This window comes from Lepisma saccharinum, chromosome 2 (assembly GCF_977018435.1).
Source record: "Lepisma saccharinum chromosome 2, izLepSacc3.1, whole genome shotgun sequence".
Classification (NCBI taxonomy): Eukaryota; Metazoa; Arthropoda; class Insecta; order Zygentoma; family Lepismatidae; genus Lepisma; species Lepisma saccharinum.
The window spans coordinates 201041357-201068233 of NC_139230.1; the positions used below are offsets into that span (position 1 = coordinate 201041357).

At 36.8% G+C, this 26877-nt stretch overlaps 1 protein-coding gene across 1 annotated transcript in view; it reads right to left on the reverse strand.

Moving 5' to 3' along the window:
* Nucleotides 1-26877, reverse strand: part of Galphai (G protein alpha i subunit) — a 54264-nt gene that overhangs the window by 22114 nt on the left and 5273 nt on the right. The window contains exons 2-3 of the mRNA XM_083117872.1: nucleotides 8053-8237; nucleotides 3273-3559 (exon numbers count right to left, since the gene is read on the reverse strand). Coding sequence (XP_082973998.1) covers nucleotides 3273-3559; nucleotides 8053-8237 — 472 coding nt within the window. The remainder of the gene's footprint in view (nucleotides 1-3272; nucleotides 3560-8052; nucleotides 8238-26877) is intronic.

A 26877-nucleotide genomic window follows, 5' to 3' on the forward strand; every position in this document is an offset into this window, starting at 1 on the left:
TATTGATTGATTTATTTATTTTACTTCACTTTTTTGCCACTTTTGGCTAATCGTGAAGATGAGGATGGATGATGTTATGATGAAACTGATGAAGAGACACTTACAAACACCTATGACCGAGCTGGGATTTGAACCCGGGACCACTGTAGCACACAGTGCAATACAGCCCTTATGTTCGATAGTTGTGCAATAGTGTGTGTTCTGCGAGTGTTATTTAATAATGTCATGCTGGCCCCCATGGTGGAGTGGTTAGCATATTACGCTACGATGCCAGGGGTCCCAGGTTCGAATCATGGCCTGGACATGGATGTTTATGAAGGTCCATTCATCAATTCCATTATATCATCACCCATTCCCATATTCACAATTAACCAAAAGTGACAGAAAAGCAAAGTAAAATAAAGCAAATCAAATCAAATTAATAATGTCGCTCTCGAAACCTAGTACCAGTAGTACAGGCACCAAGAGTAAAATATTACGTTCACAAGACAGAAATCTTAGTTTTAAAGTGTATTCTTACTTCAAGGAATTGGCGTCTGAAGAAGTGCGTGCTGAAACAGTGTTTTCTCATAGTCTAAAACTTACGGCTAGAGCTTGTAGTATATGTGTGCATACTGTGTTGTGTATTATAAAACAGGGTAAAGTATCTACCACAGAAATCGGTGAACCCCTATTCAAATCTCCTGGGAAACATGCCAGAAAACAGAAACAAGAGCTATGATCATGGTCTTGCTGTTGCTCTATAATAAATACCTTCAATCTTCTTTCAGGTATGAGTTTCTCTGATATGCTGCAGTGGTATGATATAATCCTGTGTAGAATTCTTCACTATATATTTCATTGTACTCAAATATCACGTGCATGCATTATATATAAAAAGTTGAATATTGGACACAACAAATTCTCTGTTTCCCTTCCACTAGCAGTTGGTTTGGCAAAAGCGCAACAGCACTGGCTGCATATTGGCTGAACTATGTTCCTTCTAAAATCGTACGCCGTATAGTTTTAACACCTCCTTTTATAAATCTGGTAAGTTAAACAATTTTTAAAAATAATTACTGAAACTGTTGTGCACTTGCTTCATCGACACTGTACGATGTTGACAAATGGCCATGAGTGCCTTGCTTGCCAATAGCGCAAAAACCAACGCAATGGTCTACACTTCAGTGGATCACTCTGTATATGTGAACAGGAGAAATTAAGCACTGAAATATGACATACTTCAAAAGATGCAAGTCTATTCGTAATTTTGGAATAAAATAGTGAAATATGGCTCAATTCTCTAGGATACACAAATATTCTGGGGATACGTATGTAACAGATTACTGCAGAGTATTCCCTTGAAAAAATACACTCCATGTTTTGTAGGGCTGAACCGATACTGCTTTGAACTAACACACTTCTCACTGATACAGACACTTAAAATTGTAAGAATTAAATGTTGTTAAATAAAAGAATTAATGTTAATATGTAAGTATTCAACGGCAATTATATATGCCAATTTACCAGTTCTATTTAAAAATATTCAAGAATTACGTTGGATTATTTATATAACTGTTACATAATAAAAAATCCTTCTCTTTCAAACTATACTATTTCTAAAATAAATGAACAATTCAAATTTAGCATAATTTTCAAGATAATTACTAGAGGCATGCATATTTCGTTATTGACGAAAACATGAAATGTGAAATAACACATTGTAATGTTAAATTCTCATGTTTTTGAAAGGTGAGGTGCATTTTTTTTACCCCGATTTGTCACGAAATAATGCGAAATGAACTGCAAAATGCCAAATAGACTCTAAAACATGAAATTTAGAGTTTATTTACCGATGCAACATTTTATGAAGTTCGAATTATCCAGTGAGTTTTGCAATTCACGGAAAATTTATTAATTCTGCTGTAAATATTTGAAAAGCACAAATGGACATCTCTATACAGAAATAAACTTAATACTCTGGTAACTATATAAATGTGCTATTAGAAGGGATTTTTTTATTTTATGTAATTAAGTGCAGTTTTTAAATCAGCTTTAGGATTATATTCACAATTTTAAAACCAAACTGTCATTTTATGCACAGATTTTGATCCAATTTTTCACTGCTATAATATCTAAATTTTATTTTATTTACCGCTTTTGAACCTGAAATTGACTCTGTTTTTGTACCAAGATTTTGCTTTCTTATTTACCAAAAACATGTGCCTCTAATAATTACTCTGGAAAAGTGCCACATGGAATTTTTATGGACCTGTGGAATACCCAAACTTTGGAAAAGTATTGGCGAGTACCAGGTGAATAAATAATGAGCAATACTTTCTGATACCATCAGCATCAGTTGGCTCAGGTGTAGTATTTAGAAATTTACTTTGGAAAACTATTTTTTACATACATAACAACAACAACAAATAGGCATACTTGTCATTCATTTACGGGCCATCAATAAAATTATAAGATTGGAAATGTAAACTACGCAAAAATAACTATAATTAACACTTTTTGTTAACTGCCTACAAATGAAGGTGGAAATGGATATTTTGATATGGGTAAAATACATATAACATATTGTCTATTTCAAGAATTGAGAATAAAATTGTCAAGACAATTATTATTATTTAAAAATTTTAAAACATAAAATAGGGAAAGAATGGCATTTTGGACAGGGGTTCCAAATAAGAGATATGTGCATTGTTTTACATTTATTTGTAAACATAAAAAAAGAAATGTGTAATTACCGAGCTGAAAATTTAAAAATACATACCACTGTTAAATCATGTACACTTTAATAATTTTAAGAACATCTTAATTTGAAGGGGTCAGTTCAATAGTGGTCTAACTCCTACCAACAACAAATTCTTTATTTGAAATTTTCCAGGAGAAATTAAAGTATCATTCCTAAACATTTTAATGCTAAGTTAAATTATGCAATTCTGAGCCCTTCATTTGACACTTGCACTGCTTTGGTGCAAGTTGGACAAATGAAAGATTCTTCATCAAAGTGTAACAAATAACTCTGCCTGCTCTCAGCATCGTTGCTCACTTTCAACTTACGTCAGACGAAGACCATGACACCTTCAAAGCACAAACATTCCATTCCCATAGTTGCCGACAAATGGCACACTATACTGGAGGTGATATCCAAGTGTCTCTTATGAGGAACCTGTCTCATATTTGGGTACTTTACCTATGAGTAAATTTTACCATACACCTATATCTGCCAATACACATACAGCACTGACTAATCTGCCCCTCCTCAGTACAAATCCACTTACTTAAAATGCAAATCCTTGAATGTGAAGTGCGTTTCAACAATTCCTGTTGTCTTGACCCTTGTGCGAAGAACATCCTGCTGAGTAGGAACATAGCCTGGCTGAGAAATGCGGTCAAGAGCATTGAGGTAGTAAGCTGCAGAATCATTTAACTGATACTCCCTTGATCTTGAGAAACACAACTGTACTCCATCATCCTGCCATAAGCGTTGCATCAGCATGGCCAATTCTGGTGTTAATTCCCCTTCCTCCGCTGCACTTGCCAAAGTGAAAAATTGCCGTGCACTATCCTGCAATAATAACAACAACAATTTCAGTATAACTATTCAGTTTAACAAATTCAGAAAACCTCATCAATTTATTATCTGTTTTGAAGTTATTAGACTCTCCATGTATACACAATGAAGCCTTCATTGTACATTCTTCTAGAGACACAAATGCAGAAAAATGTTAACTCCAGGTTCCAATGTATATTATATGTACAAACACTCATGATTTTATTGCAAATCAGTATGTTTCAAAACCACTTGTGTTAACTACTTGGATCATATAACTACAGGGTGGATCATTTTCGACTACACAGTTTGAGGTTGGCAACACTGCAAAACAGATGCATTGGGAGGGCGGTTTCCTCCTGCCTCGTGTACACTGTGACTTTGGATTTCAGTAGGAATGGAACATTGGCCTCTACAGCAACGTATATTTTGTGTGGAGCAGTTCGTGTTGACAAAGTCAATTGTAGCGGTGCAGCTTGCATTCCGCAGGTAGTATGGTGATCAACAATGCCGTGGACGAGTTCCAAACAGGAAAACAATCAATGAATGGTGGAAACAATGGCGTGAAGTTGGAAGTGTTCAAAATAAACTGCATAGGAGAAAAAGAACAGTCCGAACACCAGAGAACATGGGTCATGCGTAGCTTTCAAGACCGTCTTGCACAATGTGTTGCCTGCCAGGGACGTCATTTGAAAGATGTTATTTTCAAGAAATAATTGTGTGCACATTGTTCATGTATACATTTTCTGTAATCCAAAGGTGCGATGTTTGTTCTAGAAATGAATAATGAAAGTAAATGTAATCAGCAAATCATCTGTCTTCATTATAAAATAGGTAGTCGAAAATGCTCCACCCTGTATAATACCAGTGGTGTATAAGCAATCCCAACTTAACAGTTCAGTATGAGGCCTAACAGGCTTACTTTTGAGGTCATCACCCACAAATAAGTGTGCTTTGGTCAGAAAGAAAACGTCTTGAGATTTGGAGAAAGGAAGTAGTGAATGTAATGCTCTACCCCTTTTCTTACAATTCAGATAATGTTACAAAGACGTATTCATTTCTTATATTTTCCGTGATTTGGAGGGAAAGTGGCCTGTTGGCTGATGCCACTCACTACAAACAGATGTTGGGAAGAGGGGAGGGGGCAGGGAACATACAGGCAAAAGTTCCTCAATAGCCTTCACTGAATGTCTAGTGGTATATTGCACCTGTGTGCCCTTTCTTGTTTTGAGTGGTTCATGAAGCTGTAATGAGGAAATGGATGTTTTTGCTCTTTGTAAAATGAGTATTTATTAGTATTCTAATTACAGAAATCTTTATGATCATATGACTAGTCCCTCTTAATTGCTTTTAAAATTAGTGCTTCTATGTCATTGATTGTCATGAATCGTGTGCAGGTTCGAGTCTCCTTAGGAAAGCAAAACAACTTTCCTGAGATTTCGGGCTTCGTATGGGACCGGTGGCCACCCACCATCGTGAAGAAATTGGGAAGCTACAAGTAGCGTAACCTGGTCAGAAAACCCAGGGAGGTGCAGTCTGGCGTTCGGAAAAGTTCGGAACCATTCGTAAACCTCCACGGATGATGTCAGCCACGGGACATGTCAAAGACGAGCACCAGCAACGGCATAGGAATTCACACTTCTTCCATGTTTTCGGAAATAAATTTGTTATAAAATCGAATCAATGTTCTAGTGTGTGTATATAAATAAATGTATATGTATAGAGCAGACAGACTATATCTAGTAAACTGTGTCACTGAAAGTTAACTATCAATAGAATTACATGTAATGAAAAGCAGGAAAACCGGCTCCAAGGTGGAGCAGAGAGGTTTGTTCAGAATTTTCTATTCGAGTGGTGTAAATTCGTGTTTATGGGGGTGAAAAGTTATAATTAGAGCCAAAATGACCACAAAGTTGTCCTTTTTAAAACATTGTGTGGGGTGTTAGGGCGAAGTTGTTGGATAAATCACTGGGGCCGAGATATTACAACTTCATGTTTATAATCCAAAAGTTACTTTTTTAGCACTTTCGTCCTGCAGTGTTTGCAGTTTCTTGATTTGTTCTTCAGCACATTTTAATTTCTTTTTAAGAGTTTCCAACACACTATCTTGTTGGAGATTGGGTATATTGGGTATATTTACAGTACTCAAAGTCTCTGAATTATGTGCCATGCACATTCTTTTGCGAGGAGACAACTCTTCAAGTGTGTCCACTGCTCGCTTTCGAATCTGACGTTTATTGGCACGTAAACTCCGATCAATTATGCCATTTGGCTATTGAACACTACTACAATTCACCACACAACCACGCAAATTTAAACATGATACAGCGTTTCTATTAAGCTGCGGTCTACAGGTAATAATACTCAGCAGTTCTGCTTTTAAGTTCGGTTCGTAATCGGCATACAGAAAATGCGATGAGCACACTGTCGCTGTTTTGGTGGTAACAGGATCTAATATCTTCACTTTGAAACCCACATCTTGCACGTAATCGGATCCTTTAGGAACAAAAAATAGCTTACACCCAGGCACGTATCCAGGAATTCCTTTCGGCGAGGTGGGTGAACACCATTTTTTAAGGGGTATTGTATGTTTAAGGCCAGTGGTGGCAATTTGGTTCTAAAACTGAGGGGTTTGCAAGGAAAGTATACTTTCTCTTGATAGACAAAGCTTAACATTACGAGGACATAGTGTGGAGGCAAGAAAATGGGGAGCAACTATCCCCTAAATCATCTTCTAGAATACAGTTGGATCGCGAAACAATTAATGCACAGTGAAAACCCTTCCGTTCCCAACACATCTAATGTTTCGTCTCCCAATATGGTTAAATGCTTACTTATTTATCTCCAGTGATGTGCCCATGGGAGGGTTGGTGGGGTCATAGCCCCATTTGAATGTCAAAGACAGGAAAATATGTCTAAATGAGAACTGACCACCAAAAATAGTATACGTAACCATTTTCCCTTCCGAAAATTCTGGGAACGCCACTCGTTATCTCGGACACATTTTTTGAAATCAAGTCCCCAGAAGGTTTTATGATTTCATATTGGAGACTGAAGTAAAGCGCCTCGTACACGATCAAATACATCATGAACAAGTCCTTGAATTGAACGCTTAAAAGGAAATGACGTCAGAGACAACGCAATTTTTCTCATTGGATGCAAGGTCCGGTCAAAGTATATCTATTTAGGAATGGTTCTAATTAACACATATTTATCCTCATTATATTCTAGAATGTTCCGCAGATAAACGATTCATAGATATTGCCAGTAGTTCGACTCCTCTTATTCAAGAACATTCCCTCTCGCGTCTTCCAGAGATTAGAGATTACAACGAATCGCCCTACGTGTGGAGCTACCTTTGTTGTGCAGCTTCCAAATACTGACAAGTCTATACATAGTGGTAAAGTTCACTGCGACGACACTGAAAGCTCAAGTAAAGTTTACGTGCAATATTATCAACAACAGGGTAATTCTCCATCTTGCTTTCATAAGTATTTATCTCCTTAAATTATCGTCACATTATTCAAGAAGATAAAAACCTAATTTTATGTAGTGTAAACTGAAAAATTACCTGAGGGGACTCGAGCCACCTGATCCCCATCTTGGGTACGCGCTAGTAACAATAACAGGATTATAGCACATTCTCAGTCATATTATTGACGAAGCCGAAAGCCTAATTTTATCTAATGTAAACTGAAAAACTTCCTGGAAAGAGGGGGGGTCAAGCCCCCTAAACCCCACTTTGGATGCGTGCTATTATCAATAACAGGGTTACAGAACATTCTCCATCTTGCCTTGATAATTATTTCTCTCCTTAAATTATCGTCACATTATCTTATTTCACACAACAAGAAACCAAAATCCTCATTTTATCTAGTTTAAACCGAAAACTTTTGCTTAGATATGTGCCTGTCCTACTGTATTTCTTGCGTTGTTCGGGCCCAAAGCAACAGCACAATTGCGCGGCACTTTCCTGAAATGTTATTGTTGTTGAAAAAAATTCTCCACTATCACACAAGAGCTACAGAAAAAGAAAACACAAGGCACTTTCACACAAATGCAGATCCTATAACAAGCGGAAAGGTCTGTGACAGCGTCAGTTCTGTCCCGTGAGTGACGTCAGGGTTGGGAATGCCCACGACCCTCTTTTTTCAGCTTCGGGAGGGAAGACTGCACTACTTTCTCAACTATATTATATACTTACTTTGAGAAAACCTGCAACAACAACTGGGGTTCATCGTGCTTACCATACGTCATCTCATAACTGGTTGAATGATCCCTCACCTCTGGTGGGAGTGAGGCCGGCAGTCGGTAGGTAGAACAAGCCCTCATGGGCTGTCATGCCATAATTATTATTATTTGTTATTATGTGTCATTGATTTGTCATGTAATTTTTGCCCTTGTATTAAACAGTGGCAGTGGCTTATACTCTATACTGGGGGTCCAATAGTAAGGTAATTTTCTGTTTGTAAGCCCCCCCCCCAAAAAAAAACTTTTGTCCTACTTACTGCTCTTGCTGGATCTGCAAAGTCAATTCGTAGTTGTCCCATGGCTCTAATTATGGCCATCAGGCTCTGGATGGTATTACTATACACCACAGGTCTATACTGTTCACATTCTTCCCGCGAATATCCGGTCTCATGGATAATTTTCATCTGCTTCACAATAGTACTCTTCCCAGATTCGCCAGCACCTGAAATGAAGACAACACAATATATGATTTCTCATATTTGTCGTTCTGGATAAAAATACAGGATGGTCCATAAGTGTGGAAATATTTAAAACAAATACACATGGGAAAACACGAACGAACCCTGATACTTGACATATGAAAAGAGGAAAACTTTTTAGGACATGTTACCAACATGACTGTCATCTTGGAAATCAACTTGTTTTCCTTGAAAGGTGGTTATATGACATCAAAATGGGATAGATTTTCACAAGACTCATGATGGTATGCATAATTTCAGCATGTTAACTTTTAATATACGCATGAAATGTGCTTGCATATTCAGGTACCTGCTTATTTCATTTGATAGTCACTGTCACCATCCACAACAGAACTTGTCATTATCTGTTTGGCAGGCTTCTGGTCTGAGATGTTACACTGATGGCCACTAGGTGCACTGCTGTTGCTGGATTGTCTGCCACTGCTTGGTTTCACTTGCTCAAGTAACAGAACCCAAATGTAGTTGGACTATCCATTACCAAACATTTAATTCATGGGGGAAATGCATAAGGCAGGTTTTTCCTTGATCCCCCTCCTGAACTAAATATTGATAAAGACAATCCCACCACATTTGGCTTCTGGTACTTGAGCACGTAAAACCAAACAGTGGCAGACAACACAGCAGACAATCCAGCAACAGCAGCACACCTAAACACACCGGGCTGCGTTGCCTAGTTTGAGCGTCAGCTGACCTCTCTCCAGGGCAGTTTTGTGTCATCCCTGACCTTTCGAGCAAATAATGTCAGTTTGCATCCCATGGATTACAAAGACCAACTTTACGAGATCTTTCATTCTCTTAAACCTCCAAACACACAGGATTGTGCTCTGACATAGCAGCAGCGAGAACTTCTGCCACCCGCTTCATTTCATGCTGAGAGTTTAGTGGCCATCAGCATAACAGCACAGACAGGAAGCCCCCCAAATGCATAACACCAAGTTCCAATGTGGATGGTGACAGTGAAAAAGGTAAATGGATGCATAAACACATTTCATGTGTATATTAATACCTTACCGCGTCTAAAGTTCCGTAACATGAATAACGTTAACTGTTATGATGTTGAAGGCATAATGTTGGACCATAACTATGAAACGCTCATTAAAAGTGAATATAGATAAGAAAACATGAATAAAATGTCTTGATGCATGCTACAGGAAAAGGGGAGAACTTGTTGAACATGTTCCCAACATGGTGACCTTCTTCATCATCTTAAATGAAAAAGTTGTCATGTGACATATCAAATTAATCTACAATTCCACAAGAAACACAACGATGTGCTTAATTGCAATGTAGCTCTCATATGCTGTTTGAACCTCAAAGGTTTCTTGTTACAGGTGGTTTGATTGGTGATGATGTGAACCCATGAAAAACTGGTAGAGATCATTCTGACCATGTCTTGTTATTGTAAAAGATTTCAACAAACCACTCAAACAAGATTACCAGTTCACAGCATCATCCAGCAATACGAAAACTTATTAAAACAACTTGATTGATGGAATTAAGAACACAGATGTTACATACAGTGTTTGTGTTTACAAGTCTCGAAAAACTTTTACAAGGTAACCTTGACAACAGGTTGCAAAGTTTTTCATATTATAATTATTGTTAGCTCTTTCTTGTCACACGTCTGTTCGTTCTGCTAATAGAAGTTTTAAAAAAATCTTTGAAGAATATGCTGCCAAAGATGCCGTCTATATCTAAATTTTAATGTACACATTACATATGTCCTTGAGTGCTAACAGCTTACATCACACAACTGGTGTTGACATCATCACTAAGTCTATATGCAAATACAATAACACCTTGGACAACTGTATGTATACCTAATCAACTTGTATCAACATTTAGTTCACAAGCATACTGAGAGTACTATTGATCAAGCTACTGTACTTGTTTCATATCAAAATGACTTAATTTAAGCATTTGTAAGCACAAAAGAATATATTGAATTGCTATCGTCATCCAAAAAAGTCAAATATCTTCCTTCTTGTCTTCACTTCATTTCTTGATTTAATTTTTGTTATTTAGCATTGATTTTCTACCACTTTTGGCTAATTGCAAAGATATGAGGATGAGTGATGATACAATGAAGGGACACTCACAAAGAACACCCATGTCCAAGCTGATTCAAACCTGAAATCCTGGTGGCGAAGCATGCTGGGGGCCATTGACCCACTGTACCCCCTCGAGAATTAAATTGATTTTTTATTAATGAACAGATTTTGACATTTTATGTAATATAATATTGGTTCCAGTGCAGGGATAACACAAATAATGGAGTTATTTGATCCCAGAGTATGGCCTCCTAAGTAAAAACCTGCCATTTTGGAGTACTTTTGCCACCTTTTTAACCAAACCCATTTGATTGCACACAAATAGCAAAATAACATGTCAAAAATTGCTATCAGTCCCAAAAATAACAAGGTAAAATTATAGCTGCTGTTGTGGAATGTTAGTGTTGAGTGCTATATTCACTTGTGCAGCCTTCGGGTTGTACTGCTTCACAGTAAGGTAACATGCTTAGGTAATAGATGTACTTTACTTCACAATAACACATTTCAGCAAGCTAAAAATGGAAAAAGTTCTTAAAACAACACAATCTCCATCAACCATGCAAAATATTTTACTTTTTCGAGGGGGTACAGAGGGTCAAAGGTACCGCATGCTGTGCTAACCACTCCAACATGGGGGTCAGCTTTAAAACATGGGAAAATTCCCCAGTAAATATGCGATATTGCCCGAACGGATTTCTTCAAATATACAGGAGAAACTACTTACTGAAATCAGTTTCTCTAGCATTGTCGAAGTTCTTCGAGGTATTTTCTTTCCTGGAAACTGAAAACTTCACTATAGAATGTTGTAGAACAAGAAATAATCACTTTTTTTTGTACGGAACTTGCATTTTCTGTAAAGCTACAACATTATGCTTTTGTTTCCATTATGTACCTGCAGATGGCGTGAGTCGAAAGTCATGCAGTCTCACCAGTGTTCCAAACATGCCTTTTTTTACGAGAATTTTTTTCTTTTTTCTTTAACTATGCAACCTAACCCAACCTTGTCGGAAATGGTTTTTGGGGCTATCTTGAATGGTTTTTGGGGCTATTGTGAATGGTTTTTGGGGCTATCCATCATTGGTTTGTGGGGCTATCCGTCATTGGTTGGTGGGGCTATCGTGAATATTTTTTGGGGTTATCCGTCAATGGTTTGTGGGGCTATCGTGAATGTTTTTTTGGGGATATCCATCAATGGTTTGTGATGACATAATGAACATGAAAGTAGGTATTTTTCGGTGAAGAAGGTTGAAACACTGCATACCCACTCCAAATTGACAAAACACAAGCACAACGCGTGATGACCCATGATGAGTGCACGCCATATTGTCTGTTACCCAATCGGAACAATGAAGACAAATAATGACTCGTAATATGAAAAGTTGACATCATTTCATGAAAAAAGACATAACTTCACCTTAAAGAATCTTCCGAAAAGCAGAATAGGTAAGTATCAATGTTAAAATTAACAAAATAAACGAGTGATAGGTGTTTGGGCGATATCGCATAATTACCAATTCCCCATATGTCCCATCACAAATTTCACATGATAGGAAGAAAATTTTGAGTTTTGATTGCAATCATTCTTCTCACAAGAAGAGATGAAAAAAAAGACCTTAGAAAATGATTTTGTATTTGTATTGTATATCCCTTACTTCATGTTGCTTTAATGTCTCTTTTAGGTTAATTGTGATGACAAGGATGACTAAAATTGATGTATCGACAACCCAAGTTTAAGCTAAGATTATACACCACAACTTGATGGCAAGGCTGATAGTCTAGCCCTAAATGTGCTTGGGCACTACAATAAAAAAAATCATTCCTTGAAGAAATATATTGCAAGCATCTGACTTTATAATACCCCAAGGTGAAACAGTGTGACTTTTCTATCCTGAAGAAGAGATCTATGAAATGAATTGCGGGAGCCTATCATAAAAGATAAAATTTACACACGTTGGAAACTAATCAAAAAACATTTCCATAATACTGCCAAAAATATCTTCTGTTTTCAAAAATGTTGCAGGATGAAACTGAATGTTGAAAGCCTAGAAACTACTAGGGCTAAACTCCCACATTTGTTCTAAATCACTCAATAAACTTTCACCTCTAAAATAACTTTTCTAACATTTTATAAAATCATAAATTGCTACATTTAGAGCAAAAAATCAAAGCATGCAGCGGCAGCTGGCGGGTCTGAATTAGGTGAAGTGCAAGTAGGAAAAAATGGAATAATAGAGAAAATTAGATCAATAGTTACACAGACTTATTAGAAACCTTATTTTCTAAAAAGTATGTTTAACTATTGATCTAATTTTTTCCTACTAGCCATTCACCTAATTCAGACCCATCAGCCACTGCAGATACAATGTGTCCCACATAAAACCGGTACCCATTGTATGTATTTTCTGTACAGGCATACCAGTTTTATGTGGGACACACAGTACTACTCAAATACCATTTGTATTTAACTTAATCATCAAAAATGTTCATACTCATGCACAATAATAATATCTAAATATCAGTTCTTTGAAAAACAGTACAAACAGTACAAAAATTTTGAATGATTCTTGGACCAATAGTTTTGTTTCCAAGACAAACAAAATGATTTCAGTACTCAATACATTTACTGAAACATTAGGAACTGAAACCTAGTATTTTAAATGGGTCAAAATTTACAAAACAATGTAACAGTCAATTCAAATGGAAAGTTCTTTCAAATTTGGTTATTTTAAATGTAACTATCTCAGGCTGTCTACTCCAAGACTACAATAAAATTCAACTTTTAGAATAACAAAATAGTTACAACATTTTACACTATGCATTTATAAATAATTTACAGGCATGGAAAAATTGCATTAATGAATTTCATGGAAGGTTCAATAAAAAATGACTTGATTGATTTATTACAAGTGTAAACATAAATTATGACTGTATAGATAAGTTGAAAAAAAATTTGTCACTTTATGCTCATATGAGATGGGCTAACAGAGAGTAGACCTACAGTTTAACTTTTAAATGCTAGCTTGTCTGCCAGCTGGGACCAGTAGCACTTGACTCTTAAGGCGCATCCCCACTATGCCATCTGGCAAGGTTAAAAGCCAAAGCCGAACAAGTGGGTATGTGTCGTCGGCCTGTGAAAGGCCAGTTGGCAGTCTGATTCCAACCCGACTAGTAGCAGTTTACTTCAAAGGAAATCGTGCCAACACTCGAAGTGGGGGATGCACCGAGGGGTGCCAAGCATGTCTACACAGGTTGAGGAAGGATTCAGGAAGGATTAAGTCTTGTTTGTTTTTGGTTGGCATTGGTTGTGCATAAACCCTGTCTTTAAAAAACTTCCATCCAGCAACTTTGTGATCAGATAATGCATGCAGTGCAGGACATTACAGAGGACATGTTACACCGTGTCTGGAACAAGTTTGATTACCGCGTTGATGTGTGTCGTGTGACCAGGGGAGCCCTCATTGAAGGATTGTAATTTTAACTCACATATCAAAAACTGGAACAGTTTCTGCCCCTAACAGTGTTTGCTGCAACCACGTAAGTTGAAAAATGTTTTTTTTATTGACATTTATAACCACACCATTTCACCTGTATTAACATATAGCTTGTTTTAAACCTTTGAAACATATTACTTTTTTTTTACAAATGTTTAAAACACAGTGTTATAACATTTTTTTAGACTTGTTTAAAGCACAATTTAATACTTGATATTTGATACTCTGGTTATTTGCATGTTTTGTAACTTTGTATTTCCATTCAATCCATGTCATTTTGCTTATTGTGCACAGAAGTATGTCCAATGGCTGAAAATATATATTCGGTTTACAAAGAAACATATCGTAATGAGTACCCATAGAGCACATTTAAAACACCTGGTTATGTTTTTTTTCTCTTCACAAGTGTTTAAAACGTTTATAAAATTGCATAGTATATGGATGAAACAGATTTGTTCCGCATCTGACATACTGCACATAGTTCTTAATGCCAATATTTTGTTGCATTCACAACAAAATGTATTTTGGAAAACAGAGTAGCTAGCATTTGGATAGTGTGGATTACTCGTTAAACCTTCTCAAAAAGCTACGTGTGAGATTTAAGAGTAACGTAAATAGGTATTTTAAGAAGTTAATTAAGTGTATAATTTATAATTAGAAACACAGTCTCTCCTTGGATGATTAACAGATTCCTTATTAATCATCATTCTTAGAAAATAAGTCCTTTTAGCATTGTTTTACACATTTCATTTCTTTATAACATGTTTCACGTTTTGGATTAAAACATGTTTAAAACAAAAAACTGTTTTTTTTTTAAACACAAATTTCGGCAACTGTGCTTGCCATGCATTTTCATGGGAGTACTCCTCATGGGCTGCCAACAAGCCATTGAACCAGACTGATGCATGTCTCCACACCACAGTGCTGTGGGGATGTTCACTGATATCAGCAAAGCAGAACAGGTATGACGTACTTGAATTTCAGTGCAATATGAGTATTGTAGGTTTTAAAACAAATTGACATGAGGATATTTAAAATACATCATCAAATAAGAACTGTTTGCTTTGTTCTGGACAGAATGGCAAGGACTTTCACAGGAACTAAAATTGTGATATCCCACCTTCATACAAATGCAATTAGATTTACGTGGACCATACTAACACTACAAATGAATATAGAAGTGAAGTATGGGATAATTTATGTTGGTAACAACATAGAACGGTAAAGGATCAAGCATCTAATATTTCAAAAAATCTTGAAACACACACTTATTATCCATGTACAGCACATTGCATAAATATCATGCTTATGAAGACTTGATGACCAGTTCCTTAACCCTACAGTGGACGGGTTGTGCCTGAGAAGCACACAAGACAAATTAATTGAATTTTCATTTTTTTCCAATAGATGGCATGGCAGAATGGCCGCGGTGGCTCAGTCGGTAACGCGTCTGACTACCATGCTAAAGGTCCCAGGTTCGATCCCCGGCCAGTTCAAATCCGGGAACTTTTCTAACGTTGGAAGCGGCCCCGGCGCCCACCCAGTGTCGAATAACATGGGTACCTGGGGGAAACCCTGGGGGGTAAAGGCGGTCAGGGGCGTGATGCTGATCACATCACCTCCACTCACGACCGGATCATGAAAGTGTGGGGCGTTACCCCCACTCCCCCTATACGCCTTCATGGCGTGGTGCTATGCACAGGGGAGCACTTTACCTTTTTTAGATGGCATGGCAGATAAGTACAACTGTTCATAATTGTGGACTTAGTCCATCAGCTGTCAGTGAGCGGAAAGGCATTGTTCTCGTTATGTGCCTGTCAGACACAACCCGTCTGCTCGCATAACATTCAAAGCCTTCATTGAAAATTGCATTGGGACATTCGTGAATCGGGTTTTGGTACAAAATGACACAGAAATTGACTCTTGAGAAGGTGAGGAATTTGATTAAGACAGTGACCTGTTGGAACTTTATTTTACACATGACGATTATGTATCAATTAGTAATCAGGGTGGCTACAAACAAGCAGAAATGAAATTCCCTGACTTTTCCAGGTTTTCCAGCACAAAATTTACATTTTTCCCTGACAATTACAAACTTAACTAAATAACGTTTTTTTGCAAATGGAAATGATAAACTCATACAGATCCAGGTATGGTTTTGTTAAGTACCAATATTATCTTCTATGAAATTGACTTAATTTCTCTATTCTCTATGATTTGAATTCAAACTGCAAAATAGTGAATTTGGAACATTATTACAATTCCCAAGCTAGGCAAGGATTTCGAAATTTTGTCATACGCAGTAAGTTTAAAATAAAATACTTGATTATTTTTAAAGTTATGACTAAATGAGATAAGAGTGAAGAGAGATTGATTAAGAAATACAATTTGTAATTTATCAGTCTCCTTATACATTCTCGGTATTATATGTTGATATTTTCACTGAGGTTTGGAACCCTCTGCTTGCAAGAACCATGAGTGCGGACTCATTTTTCAATGCATAAAGCTACTTCTCTTTTCTCTGTAAAGCAAACAACTTAACTCTTGCATATAAGTGAAACAATTGAATCGAACAAAATAAAGTGTCATATTTCCTTACATTATCAATGGGATTTCTGCTTCAGTACAGTATATCCAAGTGAAGTACTGTGAAACTGACAACATGCAGTTATACCATTATTAGAACAGATTTTTGAGGAAATGAAAGTAAAGTGCTACCTGTGCTTTGCACCAAGGCATGAAGGCATCTAGGGGGTGTGAAGTTAGGGCCCCACACTTTCTTGTTCACAGCCGAAGGTGGGGGTGATGTGATCAGTACCATGCTCCTGGCTACCTTTACCCCACAAAGTTTCCTCCAGGTACCCACTTGATATAATGCTGGGTGGGCACTGCAGCAGTTTGAATAGGTGGAAAAGATCCCGGTACTCCCCTGCTGGGGATCGAACCCGGGTCTCTCACATGGTAGTCAGATGCCCTCATGACAACTAACATTTTAATAAAATATATTTCGAGCAAAAACGCATGTAAATTGTGTTTATCTCGCAAAGTTCACTTTGACAGGGTGGCTACAAACAAGCAGAAATGAAATTCCCTGACTTTTCCATGTTTTCCAGGACAAAATTTATATTCTTCCCTGACAATTACAAACTAAACTAAATCGATGTTTTTGCAAATGGAAATAATAAACTCATACAGATCCACGTATGGTTTTGTTAAGTACCAATATTATCTTCTATGAAATTGACTTAATTTCTCCATTCTCTATGATTTGAATTCAAACTGCAAAATAGTGAATTTGAAAAATTATAACAATTCACAAGCTAGGGAAGGGAAGGATTATGGAATTTTATCATACGCAGTAAGCTCAAAATAAAATGCTTGATTATTTTTAAAGTTACGACTAAATGAGATTAGAGTGAAGCGTAATTGACTAAGAAATACATTTTGTAATTTATCAGTCTCCTTATCCATTCTCGGAATTATATGTTGACATTTCCACTGAGGTTTAGAACCCTATGCTTGCAAGAACCATGAGTGCGGACTCATTTTTTGATGCATAAAGCTACTTCTCTCTTCTCTGTAAAGCAAACAACTTAACTCTTGCATATAAGTGAAACAATTGAATTGTACAAAAGAAAGTGTCATATTTCCTTATATTATCAATGGGATTTCTGCTTCAGTATATCCAAATGAAGTACTGTGAAACTGACAACATGCTGATGAAAAAAGGGTATGCAGGTATTAGAAATTTAACGCAAGGAATTTATAGAATTGCATTGTATAGGTACCTGATTTAGCTAACCAAACATTAAAACAGGAACACTATCTTAATAACAGCTTCTGAAATTTTATATCCGAGGGGCATCCTGAAAAAGCTCCAACGGTGCCTGTACGCAGCACTAGTGGCCGGTGAGTGGCACACATATGCAGGCAGGAAGAAGTGGCATGTTGCTGTTGGTACAGTTGCAATGCAGCCATTTTAGGACAGTTCTAGGTTAAAGATTGCAGCTCTCAAACAGCCTCCCACCGACTACGATGTAGCCTACGTGTAGTAATCAGATTTTTGCATGCTTAGAATTTGGCATAGAGCCACCAGCAATCGTGTGAGGTGTGAGTGATAGTATGATCAGACGATGATGCAGACAATTCATAGAAGGCCAATCGAATGTGCACAACCCCATACAGCTGAGTACACGCAGGCCCTTTGCATCACTTCAGGTGAGAGATCTTGGACCACTACAGCCCTGGCCTTGCATGTACCGACTTTCATCTCTTTGTTCAACTGAAGATGTTTCTAGCAGGACAAGGATTTGACACTGCGGTAGAGATAGTTCCAGTCTTTGCTGTCAGACACATATGCCATGTGCATACAAAATTTAGTGTCATGCTACGACAAATGAAAGAACAACGGTGGTGATTATGCTGAAAATTAGGTTAGGACTCACTGTTACTAATGTAATAAATTACTTCTGATATTCTTGTTTTATTTATGGCTAATTGTTAGGGACCTTGATTTTTCCTTTTTTTCAAAATGATGTATTTTTTATATTTTTACTATTCAGTGTTATTTTTCCCGAAGTTCACATTTTCATTTTCTGGCAAATACCTGAAATTATACCTTCATGGTGTATTTAAACTACTGTTTCAAACTGTAAGTAGCACGACCTACACCTCTTCGTGAGAGTTTGATATCTTGGAATTTATTTTGGGAAACTTATTTAATTTTAATTTTAAGGTAAGGGTTTTGGATAATGGAATTTTCCCCGTATATACTGAAGGGTGCATAATGACCATAAGTGGCAACACACCCAAAATTAAAATCAATCAATCTCACGTGACAGATACCGATATATTATCACACCAAAAATTGGCATTATCTCTTGTTAACTTGTTAGTGTTACGTTTCCCAAAATTCGCATTTTTGTTTTAGAACATTTTTCTGCCAAATATAGCAAAACTTAATACTTCCATTGTGCTTTTAAACTATTATTTTAAATTGTAGGTCACATGGTCTACGAATTTTCGTGACAGTTTGATGTTGTAACAGATTTTTGAGGAAGTAAAAGTAAAGTGCTCCCCTGTGTTTAGCACCAAGCCATGAAGGCATCTAGGGGGTGTGGAGTTAGGGCACAAAACTTTCTTGATCACGGACGAAGATGGGGGTGATGTGATCAGCACCACACTCCTGACTACCTTTACCCCACAAAGTTTTCTCATGCTGGGTGGGTGCCGGAGCAGTTTGAACAGGTGGAAAAGATCCTGGGTCTCTCGGATGGTAGTCAGATGCCCTAACGATTGAGCTCCATTATTTCTCGTTCGACAAATACCGATGGTGCACACTTAGCTTGGTAATTCAAAACACATCTCACACGACAAATACTGAAGATGCTGCTCCTGTGTGATGGTAGATATGCACACGATTTCCTGTTAGAACCCTGCCACTTTGCTCTGTGATGCAAATTGCTTTGACAGAAGTTGAAAAAATCGTGGGAAATACATGATTTAATGTGGCTGTCAGAACTATTCCATGTATAACAAGCATTATAGTTTACTCTTGAATAAAATGTTGGAAAACTTGCACGTTGTATGTACAAATATATGGCACATTTTGTTTCTTTAAGCCTAGAAAGGACAAGAATGTTGGATTTCATGGAATTTTTTGTTGTTTTAGGACATTTTATAAAAATAAAAAAATGCTAAAAATGGCAAAAATTCACATTTTATGCCAAATTTGCATTATTTTGATAGTTTGAATGGGTGAAATATGTGTCCAGACATCACTGGACATTCTTAAACACAACTTCGCAGAAATTAACATTTTTCACGGTTTTCGTGTTTGCGAAAAATCAAGGTCCCTACTAATTGGAAATTACTTTCTGGTCACCCCTCATATAAATCAGTAGATGAAAAGTGAAAATTCAGCAGGGCTGGCAGAGAAAATTCAATTCTTGAAGAAAGTTATGATTGAATGATTCGAGTAAATATGATATTAAAATGTTTACGTATTTATTATTAGTATTTTATTTCATAATATTGGACATTAACTTCACTCAGTGAGAGATTAATGACCATCTCTCATAAGTTTAAACAGACAGGACAGAGAGTGGCGTTAATATCATTGCAATACTAGTGTTGCAGAAAATTTGAGGTTGGGAGCATGCACTTGCCAAATTTTTATAACATTCACCAATGCACATTTATGATTCACTACTATGTGATAGTATTCAATATGTATCCCGTTTTATTGGATTCTTCTCGATAACTAAGAATAGTGCAATGTCATTGTAAACGTATGTTAACTTGTGCGAAACCAGGAATATGGCAGGATGATGAAAGAAAACCTCCATAAGCACTGCTTACATTAAATAAGGTGAAGTGAGCCAGAAGAGTAATAAAATTCCAGCAGCATATTTGCAGTCTAGAGCTCTTCTTGTTTATGCATGCGATTTTTGTTGGATGTCGCAGTCCAAAGACATCAACAAAAATCAATTCCACAAAAGTGACATGCTTGCAATTTCTGTCGCATGTTGTAGTGAGATACTTTGTTGGGTGGCGATATTCGACAAAAATCGTATGTAACAATGGAGTCTATTTGTTTCCATGTTCCTTCAGTTTGTCCAACAAAATGCCTTACTACGACGTCCAACAACTATCGGACGGTGCCACTCTCTCCCATCCCCTCCATCTGTTGACAGTTCTGTCCCCTTACTACTCCCATACGGACACGAAAAAATGATAATTCAATGCATTTTCCACGTAATATTTAGAGGCTTAACACATTTTGCTGCCCCTTAAGAAATTTCTCTCTCTCTCTCTCTCTCTCTCCTGCCATCAATGGTTTCTGGCGCTGTGTTGTTTACGCCGTGGGGCCTAAAAGTTGAGGCCGAAACTTAGTAACAACATTTCATGTTCCCATGCAGAGTTCCATAAAGATATCTTAAAAAACAAGAAAAAAAAGTCAATCAAGACAAAATTCCTTGACTTTCTGGTAATACACGTACTTGATCAAACAAATAGCTATTTTATTTACAAAAGTTTTTGGTGCTGACAGGCACAACCCATCCAGTCACGTAACAACATGTACCATGCCCATGTACAGAAGGGTTAACAATCAATTGCCAACTTTTTACAATAGCCTACTACTGATGCTGCAAAGCATATAGTGTGATACATGAAGACAATCAGCACATTCATAATTTCATTGAGTTTTAATGATGAAAGCATCACTTCACATCATCGCCTGTTGCATCACTTATATTCTTCTTCTTCATCAAAGTCTTGTTTCAGAATGGCAGTGAAAGTCAGGAGGTGTTAGTCTTGTCTCCCACTCTGCATCAAGCGTTCTCCAGAGCTCTTGCTAGATGACTTAAGCTTCAGGTCATGTAAATGCAAGCAAAAGCATGGGAGTTTATCGTCTCGCAGAGGTAATGATCACTAATCAGAAGCAATATTTACATCACGTACATCTTTTCCATTGTTTATCTGTCCTCTCCTCAAGTTATTATTAAGTTTGTTAACAAAAATGTATCAAAACTGAAGAAACATATGATAGATTGAACACAATAAGCTAATTGCGACAATGAAATGGATTACGATTAGATGAAACAAAACATGACAAAACATGCACATCCTGCTTGCAAAAGTTGTAAAATCACACAGACTAAGCTGCACGTCAGGTTAAGTTTGCAGCAGCATTTCATACATCGAGACCCCAACACACACACAGGAAATAGTTCCGCTGAGATGGATTATTTCCTGACACAACTGTCTACTTGCAACATATCAGTTATTTTACTTGTAATGTATAGACAAAATAACACATGCAGACAGTTATGAAGTCTATTGGTTACAATCACTGAACAGGCGAACTTGGAACCTCAGGTTCACCAACCGGGCAGTCAGGTACGCAAAGCAACAATGAAACCTAAGAGCAAGTCTAGTACTGAAGCAGTAGAGTTGAATGTGATTATTCAGCACATGGAGCCACGGTTTTGTTTCATGCTAGTGTTGCTAACCGTACTATCTTAACTGTACATAATGTGGTAATTCTATATTTTACATGAACGTAATTTAAGAAGATTTACCTTTGATATGTCATATGGAATAATAATTACCAAATTTACGTATCTTGATTTGTGGATGTGTTTATCATTACGGAAAAGTTCAGCCTCAAGAAAGTATCACTAACTTCAAAAGATGTCAAGAATGGAATTGTTTAAACTACAAACTCACTGTCTGTGATATGAACAATTCGGCGGTTGAGGCAAGATTGGGATGGAAGATTCTGAGCGCCGTTCTCATGTGGATTAATACATAAAACCTGCAGAAAACTTAACCTGTCATGCGACTTAGAGCATACTCATTTCAGATGCAATTACAGCAGACTACAATTACCCACAATTCCTAAAATCCATCATGTGCATCAGCACCTGTGTGTGGTGGAAGAGGTAAACCATGATGAATCCAGCACTGAATCCATCGATGAAAGAACAAATGTAATTGCTGAAGCCATCAATGAAATAACGAAAGTGGGGAATGGGTGCAGCCCAGCATTAGGAGACCACGCTAAAGCAGGAGGTTGGCACATAATGGAACGGCTTACATATGATGTTAAATTCCATATTTGTGAATCATGAGAAAGTAGTCAAAGAACTGATGAAAAAGAATGCTGTGGACAAATTACAAGGCTAAGGCAACACTTTGGTGGGAATTCCGGTACAATTCCTGAAACCCTTCAAAGAGGACACTGATGAAATGGAAGAAGGTACATACCCAGACATTTAAACTTTTACTACTGTGGGTCCATGAGTTAAAGTTCCACTGCAACACAGGAGAGCATGATCGACGAAATACAAGAAAATTATTACATGGCCTATGTTTCTTGGGCAAAAATGTGAAGATCAACGATGTTCATAAGCTCATGTATAATCACCAAGGTTCTCAGAGGTAGCTCAACAAATACGTTGTCCTGCCACCAATGCAGCTAGCAGGGTGGATAAAATATCATTTTTGTTGATTATTTTTATTTAAATCGAATTTTTTATATATATTTTTTTAAAAAAACACGCTGAAAATTGCTTGTATGGTTTTTGGCACCATGCATATAGATACATGTTTTTATAGAAAGGCTTCTTCTGATAAACGTCCCTGTAAAATATTTGAACGGTTTGATTAAAGCAAATGAAAAACATATGTAAATATACATTTTTTCTGTTTCTGATACTGTACCTACTATGGAAATGTTTGTTGAGTGTGTTAATGAAACTAATAATAATTTCAGTAACTTTTCTTCCAGTGAAAATAAAACATTCTGAATGCACTCTATAATTGTAACTTAAAATAGTAATTCAGGATGGGTGCAGTAAACGCGGTTTAAAATTACTTAATAAGTTAAATTTTTAAATTTCTTATTTCCCCGTTGCACAATTTAATCATTATATCCTATTAATTTCGAAGACATATTTACGTATTGTGCAAGTTACTCACTGTATAATATAATCTATACAAAATTTGTATAAAATAGTCTTTCTTACGTGAGCGAGTATAGAATTTCAAAACTATGTTTCGGGGTTCGACTGCCCCCTTCCTCAGGTTCTTTCTCCTCTAGGCACAAATCATTTTATGCTGCGTCAAGAGTGTTAAAAGAATTAGGTTAAAAAACACTTGTTAAAACCAAGTCACGATTCCTTTAAAACCCCACTTTTAAAAATTCTGCTTTAAGTGTTTCCTATTCTCCGTAAGACCTCTTTTCCCGAGATCCTATTAAATTGACTAAACACTTTCCGTTGTTCTGCTTGCTCTGACTTGGGGGAGGGGGGTTAAAGGAACGGTGACCTGGTTTAAACAAGTGCCTTTAACCAAACCTTTTAACCTAATCATTTTAACACTTTTGATGCAGCATAAAATGATTTGTTCCTAGAGGAAAAAGAACCTGAGGAAAGGGGGGGGGGGGTTGAACCCCGAAACGTAGTTTCGAAATTCTCTACTCATTCACGTAAGTAAGACTATTTTATACAAATTTTGTATAGATTACATTATGCAGTGAGTAACTCGCACAATACGTAAATATGTCTTTGAAATTAATAGGATATAACCATTAAATTGATAACCGCCATAAATGCAATGCTTTTGAGTTGCAAGATGACTTGAAGAAAATTTGGTTTTGAGAAAAATTGGTCATCATGTTTAAAGATAGTAGACGACAGACTGGTTTAACATGTCTTGCGAGAACTTTAAATTATGCTCATATTTGACACGGTTATATTTTTGTATATTAAGAAACACAAGTCTCGGCAATGTTACGGCATCACTTGAGTTTTAAGTTTTTAATAAAAACTCTGTAATGTAGTGTGTGTTTTAGGAAGGTTGGGAGTAAGTCACCAGTTTTGAGACTACAAGAACTGCCGCAAATTTAAAGGCATTTAGCTGAAATTAATCACAACTAGATACGCATTGGGAATGATTGTTTTGCATTTGTTCAAACATTTCAAGAGTGTAGATAAAAATGGATTTTTCTTATGCTGAGGTAGATTCCAAATTCTGAGGACACTTTCAAATCTCTGCCTAAACTTCATTCTTGGAGATTAAGAAAAGAGACACTTAAGAGTTTTAGGACTTCGCTTAAGCTATAATTTGGCAAAAAATATTTTGAAATATAGTGCATGTTTGGGGATCGTTGTGTACCAAGTTGGAGGTCACCAATGTTTTGACCATGGGATTTGCCATTATCATAGCAGCCAGATATTTTGGAAGATGTATAACGTATTATATTTGGATGAAATCAGCCAGACAATTAAATATGGCAAACTTATAATTTGGCATGATTACATGGAGGTATTTTTGCTTGAACCGTCGAGAAAAATAATTGGAAAACACAACTGTGATCCAACTGTATTGAAGCAGAATTAAAACATTTGTGTTATATAGTATTTTTGGATTATTTAATGGTCTATGGCACATGAAATAAATGAGATAGAAAATGTGATTGTAGTTGTAGTAGCATAATTCATTTCAACATATGCACAACACTGCATTCACAAAATAATTTGTTTCATAAACTGAAGTTCAGAATGGATTTCCTTTAGTGTACTTTGCTTTTTGTGCCACTTTTGGCTAATTTGCAAAGATGGGGATGAGTGATGAAATTGATGAATGGACACTCACAAACATCCATGCCCAGGTTGGGATTTGAACCCAGGACACCTTCCATCATAGCGTGATGTGATAACCACTCTGCCAGGGAGGCCGACAAAGTTCACAATGGAATATTCACTAATAGTATTAACTAAAAATGTGCTTAATCTTGAAAAACATATACTTTAACATGCGTACGTTTGAGTATCATTATGGAGGAAGAAGCTAGCATTTATTGTTTTTTTTCTGGGAAAAAAATTTCCGGCATTATTCAAATTGATATGTTATGTTACTGTGTTATTTGTTAATGTATTCATCATAACAACTACTGAAAATTGTGTTATGTTCATAAACGATGATGCAACCAAGTACACACACACACACATGCATACACATTTCTCTTGTTTGTTTCACTGGATTGATTTGCTTTATTTTTCTCCTGTTTTCTACCACATTTGGCTAATCACAAAGATGAAAACGAGTGATGATATGATGAAATTGATGAAGGGACATACAAAGAATACCCATGCCCAGGCTGGGATTCGAACCCAGGACCTCTGACATCATAGGCCTTTCTCTTGTTAGAATAAAATGTTATTAGTCCTCACCTATAATAAGGTGCTAGTATGGAGTACCATTGTTGACTACCAGAAAAAAAAGCACTGGTCATAACATATTTTATATCCCCCTTTATGGACATTTACATTGCCTTTTTTAAAAAAAAATAGCGAGTGCAGTATGTGTTTCTTTAACCCCCAAGCGGGCATGCTTGAGCAAAATTTACGACAAAAGTAATGTTCTTTAATTTTCTTGTGTTTCCTTTGAATTCGGCGACCTATGCTTTTTACGTATTTCTCATATTAGCAGTCATTGTTACTAATCCATATGTTACACTCATTCAATTGTTGTTTATTTGAGATCAGAACACCGTGTTGTAAAGTTTGCGCTGCGCGCCTGCTCCTGTTCTGCAATTTTTTCGTCAGGTCATTGTTGAAAATGAGTCGACAGAACGTAGATGTGAACAAAATTCAGCATATCCTTCAAGTTTCTTCTGATGAAGAGGATCACATGAATTGGACAGTGATAGTGATTTAAGTGACGAATATATAGAAGTCAACCAACATGACAGTGAATTGCAACAAGAACTTTCTGATACTGAATATGAGTGTTTTTCAGTGGACAGTATTTTTGTCGGTAAGGACAAATGCACTAAATGGAGGCATAGAGCATATGGAATGGGTTCAAAGACTAAAGCCCTGAATATTGTGAAAGTACTGCCGGGTTTGAAACAATGCCCTGAATATTGTGAAAGTACTGCCGGGTTTGAAACAATGTGCTAAAGATATTGAAAGTGAGGTAGATGCTTTTTTGAAATTGATAAATACTGATATGGTAGATGAAATTGTAAAATACAGAAATATGTATATTGATAATCACAGGCTTGTGACTATGTGCATGACAGAGACTGCAAAAATACTACTCGGTGTGAGATCATGGCACATTTCGAGCTGTTATACATAATTGGGATCAAAAAGGGTAATCACTCAAACGTTTTAGAATTGTGGGCTAGTGATGGAACAGGGATTGAAATATGTCGTACCGTCATGAGCTACAAACGATTTCTGTTCTTATGCCGTAGCTTGCATTTTGATGACAAGCCTACTAGACCTGACAGATGCCTGATAGACAAAGTAGCTGCGGTTCGCAGCTTGCTGGATCATTTTGTTGCCAACTGTAAAGCCTGCTACAGTTTGAGCGAGTATACAACAATTGATGAAATGCTGAATTCTTTCTGAGACCGCTGTTTGTGGATTCAATACATACCCAGCAAGCCTGCCAAGTACGGGATCAAAATGTATGCTTTATGTGATGCAAAAACATTCTATACTTCAAACATTGAAGTGTATTGTGGAAAGCCTTCTGTTTCA